The sequence below is a fragment of the Zootoca vivipara genome, chromosome 17 (genome assembly GCF_963506605.1).
Source record: "Zootoca vivipara chromosome 17, rZooViv1.1, whole genome shotgun sequence".
In the NCBI taxonomy this organism is placed as follows: domain Eukaryota; kingdom Metazoa; phylum Chordata; class Lepidosauria; order Squamata; family Lacertidae; genus Zootoca; species Zootoca vivipara.
Window position 1 is genome coordinate 12,866,884 of NC_083292.1, and position 16,820 is coordinate 12,883,703.

At 46.0% G+C, this 16,820-nt stretch overlaps 1 protein-coding gene across 1 annotated transcript in view; it reads right to left on the reverse strand.

Annotated features, from left to right (window-relative positions):
- The window catches only part of LOC118075694 (septin-2), a 63,121-nt gene that overhangs the window by 13,751 nt on the left and 32,550 nt on the right, over positions 1-16,820 (reverse strand). The window contains exons 10-11 of the mRNA XM_035097841.2: positions 15,642-15,725; positions 13,162-13,219 (exon numbers count right to left, since the gene is read on the reverse strand). Of these exons, the coding sequence (XP_034953732.1) occupies positions 13,162-13,219; positions 15,642-15,725 (142 nt within the window). The remainder of the gene's footprint in view (positions 1-13,161; positions 13,220-15,641; positions 15,726-16,820) is intronic.

Sequence of the window (16,820 nt, forward strand, 5' to 3'; positions counted from 1 at the left end):
CCCACAGCTTCATCAGGGCATAAAACTAACATGAATAGTTAAAGTTACAGGTAGGTAGCCGTCTTGGTCTGCCATAGTTGAAACAAAATAAAAGATTTTCTTCCAGTAGCACCTTAGAGACCAGCTAAGTTTGTCATTGGTATGATCTTTCGTGTGCATGTGTATCTGAAGAAGTGTGCATGCACACGAAAGCTCATACCAATGACAAACTTGGTTGGTCTCTAAGGTGCTACTGGAAGGAATTTTTTAATGAATAGTTAAGTAAGTAGCACATGAGACTCTTAATCTCACATTTGGCGAAAGATTCCTGCACTGCAGGGGGTTGGACTAGAGGACCCTCATGGTCCCTTCCAACTCTACAATTCAATGATTCTATGTTCTCTAAGACACTTTTTTAACAACAACCACAACAACCCTTTTCAGGCAGCTGGGTTTGACTGCCATTCATGTTTCCCAAAAGGCTCCAAAACCACAATACTGGGTGATTGTGGGAAATGAAAATGGCAGTTAGGCTCAGTCGCCTAGCATTGCTGCGACTCACCATTACCAGATACATTTTTCCTAGGGCGCTTGAGCAGAGGAAGGCACTTTGGCCAAAGCCTCCTCAAACCTGGAGCTGGCCCTAGCCAAGGGCGTCAAGGCCAGGGGATGTGGTATTTGCCCGCCCTCCCATGCTGGCAGGAGCTGGTGGGAGTTGTAGTTCAGAACACTGAGAAGGCACCGGGCTGGTGGATAAGACTGCTGCATGTATTTATACACAAGACTTAATTTCAGTGACCCCTAACAAGGTTGCACTCTTGGGGGTGGGGGGACACATTCCCTTTGGGAATGAGCAATTGTTTTCAACACTCTAAACTGACAGTATCATTAAAACCCATCTGCTCAGCAGTGCCGGCAGGAGCGTTTCAAGGAAGACTGCTCGCCCTACGTTCCATGTAAAGAACTGAAATACTCCAGCCTCGTGACATTTACCTTTACGAGGAGGAAACAAAGAGCCTCTCATAAATATTCAGGGAAGAAAATGAGCTCCCTTTTCCCTCTCTCCACACACACACACACACACACACACACACACACACTCATGCTGGCTGGCGGAAAGTAAAAGCAGCAAGCTCAACCATCCATAGGAAAGGATGTCTGCTTCAACTGATTTGGAAAACAGGCTGAGGAAAGAGCACGTGAGCAGCCAGGATTCAGAGCCCATGTCAAGGCCCTGCTCAGGGCATCTCCACCAAATGAGATAGAGCAGGGGTGTCAAACTCAAATTCATCGGGGGCCGCATCAGCAGTTTGGTCACCCTCAAAGGGCCGGATGTGTCTGTAGGACTATGTGCCCACTCTTTATTATCATAAATTATTGTCACTGCATTCAATTCTTACTGTTTTTTGTAATAATGTAAGCTCATTCCCGCCCCCACACGGATCACATTCCTGTGTCATGGCGCGTGTGTGGGAGGGGATGTAAACGAGGGAAATTTGAACAAAAGGTGGGGATCGACGGCTTCCGGGGGGGGGGGGGCGGCTCAACTAAACCTTCGGCAGGAAGGAGAAAGCCACTGCTGGGATTAAAAACCTGCAGATGGAAAGAGGTCTTCCCTCTCCCGCCCTGCGCACACCCAAACCCCGCTAGGCAGGATGCCACACGCTGCAACCCACCCCATGCTTTGGAGAGGGGCAGGAACATGTGGTGCAGCGCCAACTCCCTGCTTTGCTTTTGCATCCTCCCCCCTCAGCGCCAGAGTCCCTTCCCCTTGCTCTGAGGGAGGGCAGCGGATTTCCCGAGGAGGAAGGCGGCGGCAGCCCCAGCGGACGTGCATCTTCGCCTCAGAGCTGCTCTTCCCCCCACCCGCGCTGTTGTCGTCTTCGCCGCCGCCTCTCCCTACCGGGACTGCAGGCAGAGGAGGCTTGAAAACCTCCCCCCCCCCAAAAAAATTCCCCTCCCACCTACTCAAACCGCGAGGCGACTCCATCTGGAGCCCTACATCACGAGGGGCTGAGAGGAGGCGGCGGCAGAGTGGGAAGAGCAGGAACCCGTGCCGTCATCACCGCCTCCCTCCCGGCCGCCCACCGGGGAGCAGCTCCGCCGGAACTGAGAAGCCAAAGGGCGGCTCGGGGGTGGGGGGCAGAGCAAAAGCCAGGCACCCTTCCGAGTGTCTATGAGGAGAAAACGGGGGAAGAGGGAAGAGAAACCCGGCTCCATCAAGAGAGCGACTGTTGCCTACTTCCCCCTCAGGCTCACTCTGCGTCCCTTTCGCCCACTCGCTCGCCCACCTCCCGGAAGCAGCCGAGGAGAGGAAGGGAAGCGGCGGGCGGCGGCTCCCCAGTGCCGCCTCACTCGCTCTCGGAGACAACAGCAAAGCCCGCAAAAAAAATATCCAGCGCTGCTCTGTCCCGGCACCAACTTTGCCGGCGGCGCCTGTAGGGCTTTCCTACCTCCTCGGTGGGCTTCCTCCTCCTCCTCCTGCATCTTACTTCCCCGTCTGGCCGCTGTGCCACCGCCTCCCTCAGCCTCATTCGAAATTGAAATTCCCTGGCCAAGGCCGTCAGCGCGGCTCCAGCGCCCCGGCCTCCGCCTGCAGCCCCGCCCCCGGTTTTGACCCTCGGCCAATCGCAGGCTCCAGAACTACTGTCAGTGGCTATTGTCGGCGGCGGCTACGCGGGCCACATGATGAGGTCTGGCGGGCCGGATTAGGCCCCCGGGCCTTGTGTTTGACACCTGTGAGATAGAGGCAGGTGATTGGTGGTGGACTGATGGCTCCAAAGGAAAGGAAAGCAATATATTTGGCATCAGCTTGGCTGCGGGAGTAGCTGGGAGGAGGCGTACAAGGCGTCTTAGGGACTCCACTCTGGATTTGTGTAGGGTTTAATCCTTCACCTTTTCTGCCCCCCAAAGATATCCCACAAGGCAGCAGAGGTGTAGGATCAGAGCTTTCCTTCTCCTAGATGAGCTACCTTCCCAGGTTGATGAGCCTCATCTGCCCCATACTTCCCTCTACAGCACATGCAGAAACCGCTTTCTTGACCCTTGGACCCACAAATCTGCCAGGTCCTGTCTTCGTTTGCATGGGAAGCCCCTAACTCACTGAGGGTTTGAGACCCATCAGCTACCCTCACCTGGTTTAGCTGGCCAGTTGCAAGCCATTCCTGGGGTGTAGCCGCTGTCACATGCTGGCAGCTTCTAGAAGCCACATGCGAGATCTGAGTGCAAGGTGGACAAACTAACCCAGGAGCATGACCCCCACCAGAGGTACCACCCCTCCCCTACCACCCCAATAATGGGACTGTATGGTTTATATTATAAAACATTCTAATGAACTGCATACATTTCTAGTCTTATACATCATGGGTACAAGCGGCTATTTATTTGATGGAGGGCATATTTTGACTAGTTGTCCAGCACAACTGAGCCACAAAGACTCTTCCAGTAGATCATGCAAGGCCCTACTATGGACAAAAGGAAAGGAAAAAATAGGAGACAACCAGGAGCCTGTCAGCCGTTTAGCCAACTAAAACTGAGAGAGAGACAGAAATAGCCACCTCTTAACTAATAAAACCCAGCAGAGGATTGTAGAGTGAAGGACCAAGAGAAGTTTCAGGGCCGTGCAGAAGCCAATAACAGGAAGATGTTCCCACGATGCTAAATGCACTCTTTGGTATTCTAGGTATTTTTAACTAGCCACTAATCTCTCTGCACACAGGCTCAAAAAAAAAAAAAACCCCACACACAATCAGAAGCCAGGCTTAATGGTTATTATTTTTTTCAAGTCTCCCGCGGGAAACTTTTTTTTTCCATGGGACTTCTTTGGGCATCATAAAAGAGACATTCTTCAAGTGTGACAAGCTGCTGCGTCCCTGCTATTTATGGACAACAGTTCCATCCCCCCTCTTTGTATTTAGAACAAGTTGAACAATAAAGGATGCAAAATTATTGTCCGTCCCCTCCCGCCCCCGCCCCCCCCCAAAATGAACAAGAATTTAGAAAACCTTAAAATAAGCCTTCTGGTGGGCAAGGCAGGGGGAATCTAAGAACTCTGAACAGACAACTCAGAAAGGTCCCTTGCTACATGAGAACCAATGCAGAGATTAGAAGCTTTTGCCCTGCACCATCAGGTATGAAAGACAGCAGGCCACCAAAGACTCACTGAAGCCAGTGTACTCATGTCCTACTCTGGGCTTCTCTGAGGCAACTCGGTGGCCACTGTGGAGCAAGGGTGGCTAAGCTCACCCTCCAAAAGGGCTTGGAACTGGACACTGAAGACCAGCTCTGAGGGGCTTCTGGCGGTTCCCTCACTGCAAGATGTGAGGTTGCAGGGAACCAGGCAGAGGGCCTTCTCGGTGGTGGTGCCTGCCCTGTTGAACACCCTCCCATTAGATGTCGAGGAGATAAACAACTATCTGACTTTTAGAAGACATCTGAAGGCAGCCCTCTTTAGGGAAGTTTTTTAATATTTGATGTTTTATTCTGTTTTTAATCTGTTGGGAACCGCCCAGAGTGGCTGGGGAAACACAGCTAGATGGGCGGGAATAAATAATAAATTGTTGTTGTTGTTGCTGCTGCTGCTGCTGCTGCTGCTGCTGCTGCGACAGCAAGGAATATTTTCATATTCATATGTGGTGAATATTCATATGTTCAGTTCATATGTGGTGGCAATGCAAAATAGTTAAACCCTTTTGGGAGGCGATTTATAATGAGTTAAAAAAAATGTTAAAATACACATTCCCAAAGAAACCTGAACTATGTTTGTTAGGCTTAATTGGGAAGGAAATAAGAAAAGAAGATGTAAGAATATTTATGTAAGCCACCACAGCAGCCAGGGTGCTCCTAGCCCAGAAATGGAAATCCACTATGGTACCATCAATAGTGGACTAGAAAGAGAAAATTGTAGAATATATAGAGCTAGCTAAGCTGACTGGAAGAGTAAGGGACCAAAAAGATCAGAAAATCGAGAAAGAATGGGGAAAATTTACGGAATATCTTAAAACACACTGCGAAACACCAATTGTATCTTTTGTGACTTCATGATACCTGCATCTGTAAATAATGGAGATTACATAGGAGACGATAAGATGTAAGAACACTAACAAGATTCTGTTTTATATGAGCGCAAGTCGTAAAAATTTGATTAATAAAACCAAGGATGGGAGAAAGGGGAAGCCGTGTTCGGCAGAACAAATGTAAAATATGTTGTAATTAAAGGAGATATCCCTAAAAAGGTATAATCAGGGATATACTTTTCAATTTAAGTTGTGACTATGTAAGAATATTTGATTATGTTTATTTATGAAGAAACAATAAAAATTATGGTTAAAAAAAAGGAATATTTTCATTTTGTGAAGTAAGCACAGTGCTCATGTGGCACCTGTCTATTCAGCCCAGCTCCGTAACAAGGATATAAATTTTCCCCACCCTGATAATCTACATGGATCGGCTAAGGCAGAAGCATGGGGGTGGGCATGGGGAGCTCACACCCAATTTGGGCCATGCCAAACACTGGCATGTGGCCCCTGGAGGGCTTGGCCGAGGATGAATGCGGCCCTTGGGCCAAAAAAAAAGGTGAGCCGCCCCTGCACTAGAAGACAAGGCAAATGAGAAGGCAAAGGCGGAGGACATGCTGTGGTCCATCCTCCCACGCCGGCAGCTTTTAAGCAGATCTGGATCTTGCTAATGATAAGCCTTGTCTATGCATTCTTTGAACGCTTGTAAACACAGCGTGTGTTCGGGAGCAGATGTGCAGGCGCCACCCTCACCCCCTACTATGGATGTCGGCGAATTCTGATGAAAACAGAAACGGGAGAGGAAATTACCAGCAGGTTGCTCATTTCTCCTGTCTGGAACAGTAATAATCTACCCAGCAAAGGCAATTGGCATTTGCTGTTGCGTTTGCTTTAGTCCACAAACAATACATAATTGCATAAATCACTTACATAATTTCACCATATTAACATGGGTTTTGGTGGAAGATGAATTGCAGCAGAACGGAAACAGCGCTGCATGTGATGACTACAAGGCAGAACAGAAAACGGTGCCTTCCTACATCCCTGTCCCCTCTGCCCCAAGAGGATACCTTGAGACTGGGAAATAACTTTGGAGTGCAGCAGGGACAACAACCAAGGTGTGTCCATTCCTCCTACACACTTTATGCCCACACCCTATCTTTTGAACTCATGGAAAGGGCTACAGTCTGCCAGGACTGGGGAGTCCCATAGCTTCTAATCACCAGGTTCTGATTGGCATGCATTTCTCAGAATTAGCAAGGTTATCTTCTTGACCCCACATCCTAAACAGCAGAATCAAATCAACACCTCTCATTGATGCAAACAAGAGAAGAGAGTTTCATTGCAGATCAACTGTGGCATGAATGCTTTGTGCAACTGCAAATGTAATAATCAACTGCATTTCAAAAAGCAAGCCCCCTAAACTTGTTAAAACCAGCAGCGTCATAAATGCACCTTGGAGATCTTGTTGTAACAGACTAACACAGTTAACTCCTCTGTTATTCATCTTCTATCAGTGCTAATTTCTCCAAGGGTGAATAATTTCACTTCACATTGAACTTTTATATTTTTGCCCCTGCTCTGCTTACTGCTTCATGTTAAATATTATCTTCTGGCTTCCCAAATTCCTACATTATCTACTTATTTATCAGCCCTTGGGGAGTTAGCAGCGGCCAAGTCTGTACCACATTACTCCCCCTTGTGGCTTCCTTAAAACAGTGCAGGCTTGTGTTTGTTTTGGTTTAATAATCTGCAATATCAAAAAAGCAACATTTCTAGAAATAGGATATATAGTGAGGCCGAAGAGGGAAAATAGAAATTGACGTGCACACAGTACAGCCATGCGTGTTAAATTACAGACTATGTTTACTGCTAACTAAGCACTGTTTCTTTGCGAGCTGCTCTGCGTTGGTTTAGAATGTCGGTTAGTTTCCAAAACGAAGACCACTTTAAGAAGCTAATGCAGCACACAACAAAGAGAGAAAATGATTCAATCCAGGTGTATAATGTTGGGCAAGAGACATAAGGTCAGTCTTCAGATCAGAGTGCTATAGGATGATACCTTCTAGTAGTGAGTGGCCTTTGAGACTTTCTGTTCTAGTTCATGGGCCATCCAGATGTTTTTATACCACAACTCAATCACTGGCCATCTGACATGCTGAGGAGGGTTGGTACAAATTACCCAAGAACATCCAGAGAACACCATGCTGGCTACACCTCTGTCCTAGTTCAACCTTCTCCAGATGTTATTGGACTACAATTTCTATCATCACCCCTGACCACTGGCCTTACCAGCTGCTGCTGAAGGGAGCTGGAATGCAAACAACTGGAAGGCACCAGCTTGGGGAAAGCTTACCTAACAAGTGTATGATCTAACACAGGCATCCCCAAACTTCGGCCCTCCAGATGTTTTGGACTACAATTCCCATCTTCCCCGACCACTGGCCCTGTTAGCTAGGGATCATGGGAGTTGTAGGCCAAAACATCTGGAGGGCCGCAGTTCAGGGGTGCCTGATCTAACAGGTGAGCATGCCAACATGTGTGGTGCCATGGTGGGCACACACAAACACACACCAAAAAAATGTTGGTAGAACTTCACCTAGAAGAGTTGCTCTGTCTCTGGTAATGTGGATGAAGAGACTATTTGAAGCACTGCCGTACTGGGCCTAAAGGCATGGGGAGAGAAGCACTGATGTGGAAAAGGTGCAGATCCGAACAGCGGCAAAGTGGCACCTTAGAGAAGCCATGGGAATGGCCAACACACACAAGCATTTTTCAACACGATTAATGTTCAATCAGACATAAACAAACAACCCTATTATTTTTTCATTGCGGAAAAAGTAGACTAATTGTTTGTAACACACAAGGAGGCTAATTGTTTGTAAGACACAAGGATAGTAGATATAGCATCCTATGGCACAGTGAAGACTAACAAGTCTACAGTAACAGAAGATTCGGTGGACTGGCATCCACACTGATGGAGGCATGAATCAAAAACAAACATTGGTGACATCTCATGGTTAGCAGTGGAGGCTAGTCCATAGGGTGACTGGGGCACTGCACCACTAACTAACATGAGTCTTCCCTCAGTATGCCAACACCTGCTTCCTCCTCCTCAGTCTCAGCCCTTATAGAACTCAGCATTGAGGTAGATGACAACAAAACGAGAATGAGTTGGCTCTGCTTGTCATTGACTCTAGCTACACCTATTCTTGCTCTGGTTCCTTCGACTGTTGGTCACCCTGCCAGTCCCACCACCACTGGTGGCCACTGAGGAGCCATCTTAACTCTGAGAACTGGCTTGGATAAAGCCAATCTTTGGCTTAGCTAAACCTAGCAGTAAGAAGGTCCAGAGGGGAACTCCTCTCCCGGAGCCCACACACTTGTGTGCACTTGCTAAACCATGATTTGGCTTACTGTGTCATGCAAAGTAGCTCAGTATGTATATACAGAATAAGATTGTAAACAGGCCATGAAATGCAAAAGACACAGCTTGTCGTATTTCTATTTGAAGCTCAAATATCCTTCTTAAAGTGACCAAAGGAGGATAGCAGAAATGTGCTTGATGGCACCTTGAGATCCGCAGAAGGGTAGTCACACTACCAAGTCTCTCTATGAATATCCTTCTTTGCAGACACAACTAGTTTTGTATCTGGAGAAAAGGCATAAAAAAGGCAGTTCAGAAAACAAAAGCCAGCTGCCGGTGGGAGGGCAAAAAATAAATCTACACATGTCCGAAATGATCTTGCAACACGGTCGAAGAAAGCAGGCAAGAGATTAATGGCTCCAACCAGCCAAAGACAGTGTCCTTTGATAAAATCCATAATGATTATTTAGCAGAAGTGATGTCTTGATAATGGTGGACCTGCCCCCTGCCCAAGAATTCACCCCCCCCCCCCGGGTTATGTAAACCTTGCAAATCTGTAAATAGAACTTCAAGCATCATTACTCCTCAGAATGTAAAAACAGAAAGGGAAATTGATGTTTGTGTTCTCAGCAAAGGCCAAAGAATGTAAACCCATTTCCTCTGGTTTGCCCCCTAACCCCCCAGTCCTCCCCCAGCTCCACTCCTCAGCAGACTGCTTTGGAGATAAAGAGATTTCGTGCCACCTTATCTGCACAAGACTAAGCAAAGCCTCTTCAGTTCTTAACAGAAATGACAGACAGCAGAAGTTCAACACACATTTGTTTTCTTGCAATATCCGTCCAATCCTCCGCAACTTTAAAAGGGCAGCTGTTTAGGGCAGGCCTATCTCACAAGGGGCTCACCCTTCAAATACAGCCAAAGGCCTTCAATGTATATTTGTATATAAATTCAAAACTAAGGGACAGAGAAGGTCACTTAATCCCTTCTAAAAAGAAACATTTAAATGCACTGGCCTCATTCCTGTAATGGAATCCTGGCTTAATAAGGCAGGATATACATGAGTAGCATGGATCCATATGCCACTCCATTGTTGTCACTCTGCTTGAGCAGCAAACATACCACGAAGCAGTGGCTGACCATGGTTTCCCATTACACGCAGATTGGAAACTACGGTTAACAGCTTCCTAACATTCCAAGATTTGGGAGCCAACTTCACTACTTTCATTGTTATTTCTGGTTACCCAGATGAGTGCCTACCTGGCAGTTTAGGACAACTGTTCATGAAGTGGACTTGTGCAATAAGACTTGGTCTGCTTCAATCCAGTGTTTGCAACCAAGGTTAGGAAAAGTAGTAGTGTTGGCCACCAACCAGGCAAATTCACCAAATAGGGAATTAGACAAATCCAATGGAGAAGGCTATCAAGAGCTACTAGCCATTATAGCTATGTACTACCTCCTCTGTCAGAAGCAAATAGCCTCTAAATATGCAGTTGCTGGGAATCACAAGTGGGGAGAGTGCTGTCAAGCTTGGGTCCTGCTTGTGGGCTTCCCTTAGGCATCTGGTTGGCCACTGGGTGTTCAGGATGCTGGACCTGATCCAGACATTAGGTTCTTCAGCTTCCAAAAGCTTTTGCCATAATAAATTTGCTAGTCCTTTAAAGGTACCACAAGGCTCTTTGCAGGCTTTGATACTTCACTTCTTGCATAGTGCACGACACTATGCAAAAATGGGTCACCTTATGTCACAATTGACAGGCAAGCAGACCTGCTTACCTATCAAATTAGTTCTGTGGGAGGTGTGAGCAATACAGATCCAGAGTGCTGCCCGGATCCAGTTCCCTAGCCCCGATTTGTCCGCACGCAATTATACATGACATTCCAACCACAAGGTCTAGAAGTCTGCTTGCTTTCAGTTTTAAGTTTTCATAATGAGACTTTCAGGAAAGTGGGTGTTGGGCCTATTAACACAAGAATGGGGGACCTGTAACCCTCCAGATCTTGCTAGACCAGCACTATGGAGTTAATGAAGAGATGGCAGTCCAGCAACATTAGGAGGGCCACAGATTCCCCATCCATGTGGGGAATCTGCTCGCTGTCTGCACTAGTGGGTAGCTGTAGAAAAGAGGGTAAGGGAGCCGTCCATCTCACCAAGCGTCCTCGATTTCTGCATTTGCACATTAAATGTGCATTCTTAATACGCTCATCCTATTTCATTGTACATTTTATATTTATATGCTTGGAAATACATTCGCAAGAGTTCAAGAGGTGAAAAGGACGGGTGGTTTGCTTCTCTGTTGTTTTGCTGACAGTTGCCAAATACCCTGGAACAGGGAAACTCAGCAGGAAAGAGGAGAGTCAACATCAATATTATCACGGCATCTTGCATGGTAGGTTAAGCTAACAGCTGCTACATTCAGCCAAGTTAAAGACTCAGACTCCACTCAGAAGTCAAACTCTTGGCAAAGACTCTTTGAGAAGTCCACCCAGGAAGAAAGATTCTCGCCTCCTCCACATTTCAGAAGTAGCCCTGACCCCCCCCCCCCAAAAAAAATATGTGGACAGCCGAAGTGGTGCAATGGTTAGTGTTGGACTGGAACCAAAGATACTCAGGTTCAGCGCCTCTGCCGGCCGTGAAGTTTACTAGGTCACCTTGGGCCAATCTTGGCCTAATCTACCCCACAGGGCTGCTGTGCAGACAGAGGGGGAGGGAAGGAAGAACCATCTGGATCACCCCGAGCAACTGAGAAATGGTGGGATTAAATGTTTTTAACAAACATTACATCGTTCAGGGGAAGCTAGCAGGCTCAAAAGAAAATAAAAGCTTTACAGTTTACAAAGGCTTCCTCCAACAAGACCTCCTGCCATTAGCGGCCCTTGATAAAATCCTGCTCCATAAACTGCGCAAGAAGCTAAGCTTCCAAGAAATTTGGAGTGCAGTTCAGGAACTAATACCTACACAACTAGAAGCAGTGGTAGGGACAATGCAGGAAGGGAAATGTCTCCAATGTAATAATGGTTGTTAACCTGAGACCCCAAAACGGCATTAACCCTTATCTGATCATGCAAGCCTGACACGCCAAACAAAGAACAACCAAAATGAAAAGAAGCTGTAATTAAAAAGGGAGGGGGACACACACACACACAAGGGCTGAGGGAGGTAGAGGAACTGGGAGGGGGACAGGTAATAAGGGACTGCAATATTTTATTGTAACAATGTGAAAATCCTAATCAACTATAGATAAAACAAAGGCTTCCCCATTGATTAACTGGAGGCCAACTTCACCCCAAAATAGCTATTAACAAACTTGTCTTAGGCCTCGTTTTCACACCTGAATCTAGGCTTAACCACTTCACCTTGACAAAATGTTCCCGCACCTTGGGGGTCAGAGTTGGGGAGAAAGGGAAAGATTCCTACAGGGGGGAAACCAGCATGCCAAAAATTAATCTGGACTGCAAGGCTTTTTCTCTGCTGACATGCTAGCATTCGATGTGAAAGGATTTACTTATTTGAAGTAAACAGATAGGTGGCTGTGACAAGCAGAAGCAGCCAGCAGTGGGCGCCAGATGCTTAGCTATCAAACAGAAGTGGAATAATACACAATGGGACACACTTTTGGAGCGGGCAAGGATATGGGATACCGTGCACAGTTCTGGTGGCTGCACCACGGAAAGTACATCATAGAGCTGGAAAAGGTGCCACAAAGGACAACCAAAATGATTGAGAGGCTGCAGCTCCCTTATGAAAAAAAGAGGTGCAACATTTGCAGCTTTTCATATTAGAAAAAAAGCTGAATAAGGTGCAGGGAGGCGGACGTGACACAGGTGTGGAGTGGTGTGAAGAAGGCAGATAGGCCCTCACTCACAATACTAAAATTAGGGGATGATCCAATAAAGCAGAAGAGAGGGCATTTCAGAACAGGCAACAGGAAGAACGGCTTCATAGAGCGCATAAAAGGTAAAGGTAAAGGGACCCCTGACCATTAGGTCCATCGTGACCGACTCTGGGGTTGCACGCTCATCTCGCTTTACTGGCTGAGGGACCCGGCGTGCAGCTTCCAGGTCATGTGGCCAGCATGACAAAGCCGCTTCTGGCAAACCAGAGCAGCACACGGAAACGCCGTTTACCTTCCCGCTGTAGCGGTTCCTATTTATCTACTTGCATTTTGACGTGCTTTCGAACTGCTAGGTTGGCAGGAGCTGGGACCAAGCAACGGGCGCTCACCCCGTCACAGGGATTCGAACCGCTGACCTTCTGATCAGCAAGCCCTAGGCTCAGTGGTTTAACCACAGCGCCACGTGGGATTCACTTCCACAAGGTGTGCCGATGGCCACCAACTTGGATGGCTTTAAAAGGACAGGAGACAAATTCATTCATTTGCATGTGCTTGTGTGTGTCTTTTTATATAATGCTGTTTTACTGGTTTCAGGTTGTGCTTTGGTTTTTGTGATATACACTTTCTTTTTTTTTAGACTGTACGCCTCTTTAAGAGTTATTCAAAGCGTATATAAATGTTTTTAAGTAAAGAATGTGCCTCTGAATACCAGTTGAAAGAGGACTATGGCGCTCAAGTTCTGTTTCTGGGCTTCCCAGAGGGATCTGGTTGGCCACTATGAGAACAGGATGCTAGACCAAGACGGGCCTTTGGTCTGATCCAACAGGGCTCTTCTGACGCCAGAAATAACGATTGTACTCAAATGGATTTATTTTTATTTTTGTTAGCGCTCATTCAGAATGTCTTTAACTCAGCCAAGCGCCTCGCTGCTAATGAGATGTTAACTTAGTTTTGCTCGCAAGCTTACCTCAGCCTCCTTCTGCTGAAGGATCCTGTCTTTGTCCACAACTTCTTCTTCAACAGGCCTGTCAGGTACAAGAAGCACACATTAGCACCACAAGTACTAAGAGACAAGGGTTCAGATCTCCAGCTGAAACATTATGCAACCAACTAGACAAATTGGTTCTCTTAAAAATAATTTGTTCAGCTGGGGGGAGGGAACCTAGCTCCTTTACTCGGACAGATAAAAAAATAAAGTGTGCATGCACACGAAAGCTCATACCAAAATAAAAACTTAGTTGGTCTTTAAGGTGCTACTGAAGGAATTTTTTTATTTTAGATAAAAAAATAATAATACGTATTTTCAATGCAAGTTCTTGCAAATATGCAGGTGTCAAAAACCTTCTTTTCTTTTTTTTCTTAGAAGAGGCATTTCCTCCTTTACGGTGGGAACGTCTCTTCTGGGATTAAGCCTCGCATTATCTAAAAACAGGGGTGTTGTTAAACTATAACTTTCATCATCCCAGATGATGGTTGAGGCTGATGCAAGTTGGGAGTCATCTGATCTAAAAGCAAAGAAATATGCTTTTTGCTTCAGGACAACTGTTTTATTCATTTACTGGCTGCTGCAGATGTAACCAATTAGAATTCAGACAATGATTTGACCTGAGTTTCCATATTGTAACCCTTCTCCAAAAATGCAAAAGAGGAATTGCCTTTCTGCAATTTTCTCAAGCCCAGGCAGCTTTGCAGCTGTCACCTTCTCATTCTTCACTCTTGTTTTGTATAAAGAACTTCCTGGATTTTTACACCCTAAATCTGTCCTACACTTCAGTGGAGCCATTTCCTCTGCATACCCCCCTACCCACACCCTATGGCACCAAGTTATAAAACAAAGAACCAGCCCAGACACACAGAGTCATTTCCTTAACTAGAAATATTTCTGCACTCTCGCGCCGAGCGATATCAAAGAGAAACAAGGTTTTTTGTCAGGAAAGGCGCAACACGAACAGAAAAGATTCACACACTAAAAACAGAATGGTCAAGGGCACAATATTCACATAGAGGGACTGAAGTGAGTTTAAAGTGGCATCAGGAAAAGGAATCAAGACTTTTTTTTAGCCAAGATAATGTGCCTGGTTATATAAAATTAACACAGAGAGAAGAAAGCTGGGACATTCTTGATCAGGAATTGTTGGCACTACATTTCTGAAGGTTGAAGATCAAAGCCTCACAGGGGTTGGTTCACATAGGCATGAACACCACTTGACTAATTCCTCAGCACTCAACATGCCACAGCTGAATTAGTGAGTTATAACAGCATTGAACACACTGCGTTTGAGAGGGTATTTAAAAGTTCTGTCCATATGGTGTTCAATTTGGGGACGGTTCATTCAGGCACACAGGTCTCAACTTGACATCATCAAGAGATGAACATGTGTGAAAACAGCCCTTTGCCTTTCCACTGCAGTCTGCAAATGGGGACTCTGAACGCGGTCCACTGTGACCATCTGTGCATGCTGTTTTAAAATATATGAGATATGTGCAAGACGTATAGGAATTGCTGTGAGATCTACGGGTCTTACACCGGGTCAGATTAATTGTCACCTATCGTCTACAATGGCAACAGTTCTCTAAGGACTCGGGCTTTCCCATATCCTGCTACCCAGGCCATTTTAACTGGAGATTCCAGTGGCTGAGCCTGGGACTCTCTGTATGAAAAGCATGTACTGTACCACAGAGCTTACAGTGTGTACACTGTAATCTACAATCATACATAATCTACAATCCTAGATTATGGATCTCAGGGAGCAGCACTGGGAGAAGATTTTGGCCAAGAGTCTGGAGAGCTGCTGCCGGACAGAACAGGCATAACAAGGCTAGATGAACAAACAGCCTGACATAGTATAAGGCAGATTTCAATGTTTGTATGCATATTCCCCATATCTATCTAAACGTCCCAAGTCAAATGGGCAACATAAGAATAAAGGGTTGCATCCGACAAGGTTGACCCATTTGTACATACCTAAAGACACCTCCAGAGGATCAGGACAGATCTGGGGGACACATGGGAGTGGATTTTTCATTGAGCAAGTGGCAGTGCTTGCAGAAACAAGACAAGTTTGGATACAACCCAAAGATTACACCAAATTACTGAATGAATACTGGGTGGGGGAGAGAGATGTGATATTTCACAAAGCCCTTAGCTGGTACACACAAAAATACACACACACACACACACACACACACACACACACACACACACCCCATCCTAGCTGGATCAGTGGTTTCTTCCCGTTAATTAACACAGAGGAAGCAATTTAAAACAGGAGCCCCTTCCCCTTGGTTTCCATGTGTGTTTTCAGGCTAGGAAAAGGAAGGGAGAGGTTACGAGAATGAGATCAGCAGATACAGGAGTTGGGGAGGGGGTTGTTTCTGAAGCTACTTTTAAGAGCAAGGCTGGGCGAAGTCATAAGGGAGAAAGCACAACTCAAAAAGGAGACTCACTTGCCGGTGCGCTTTAGCCTCTCTGACCGGAAGTTTTCGTAATGCAAATCTTGAGTCACTTCTTGAAGATCCTGCATGTGGGTCCTGAAACGAGAAACGCAGCTTTTAACTTCCTTTGCCAGGAGCTCCCTAGTCAAATTTTCATTAAATTAGGTTCATCTCTTAACTGGATAAAAAACAGCATGACGGCCTTTACAGACATGATTCATGCCCATGCTTTTTTCATGCCACTTCTTGGCCAAAGTACAGTTGTACCTTGGATCTCAAACGCCTTGGCTCCCAAACAAATCGGCTCCGGAACAATCAATACCCGGAAGTGAGTGTTCCGGTTTTTGTATGTTCTTTTGGAAGCTGAACGTCCGACAAGGCTTCTGTGGCTTCCGATTGGCTTCCTGCACCCAATCAGACGCTGCACTTTGGTTTTCGAACGTTTTGGAAGTCGAACGGATTCCGTTCTACTTCCAAGGTACGACTGTACCTGAAATCCACATGCAAGGAAATTTACCGGTATATATGTAATAAAAACAGAATAAAGTTATAAACGGGCAACACACAACTCAACAAAAACAACTGAGGAGCCCACAAATAAATAAATTGGGGCTAATAATAGGAAACTCAGCCACTATTTTAAAAAATAAGAAAAATCTTGTTTCAGGGCCATATTCTCCATACCGTATGTTTAAAGTACTATTATACCGCCACAGAGTCACTGCTTCCATCAAAGAATGCTGAGAATTGCAGTCTGTAAAGTGTTTGAGATTTGTTAGAAGAGACCCCTATTCCCCTCACCGAACTACAATTCCCAGAGTGGTTTCACAATCAATCCCTCTTCCCAAGGAACTCTGTTAGGGGAACGGGGGTCTCTCCTAACAACTCTCAGCATCCTAAAATGACCTTTCCCAGGATTCTGTGTGGAAGCAGTGACTGTTTAAAGGTAGGAAAGACACCATGTCTGAACCCTTGGAGAGCCACTGCCAGTCAGTGCAGACAATACTGAGCTAGGTAGACCAATGATCTGACTCGATATAAGGAAGCCAGCTCCTATGTTCCCCCAATCCATTTTTAATTCTATGAACTGCCCTGAGCCCTGCAGGTATAGGGCGGTATATAAGTTCAATATATGAATGAATGAATGAATGGTTTTCTCCATTTTTACTAACCCATACCAACTGAAATGCT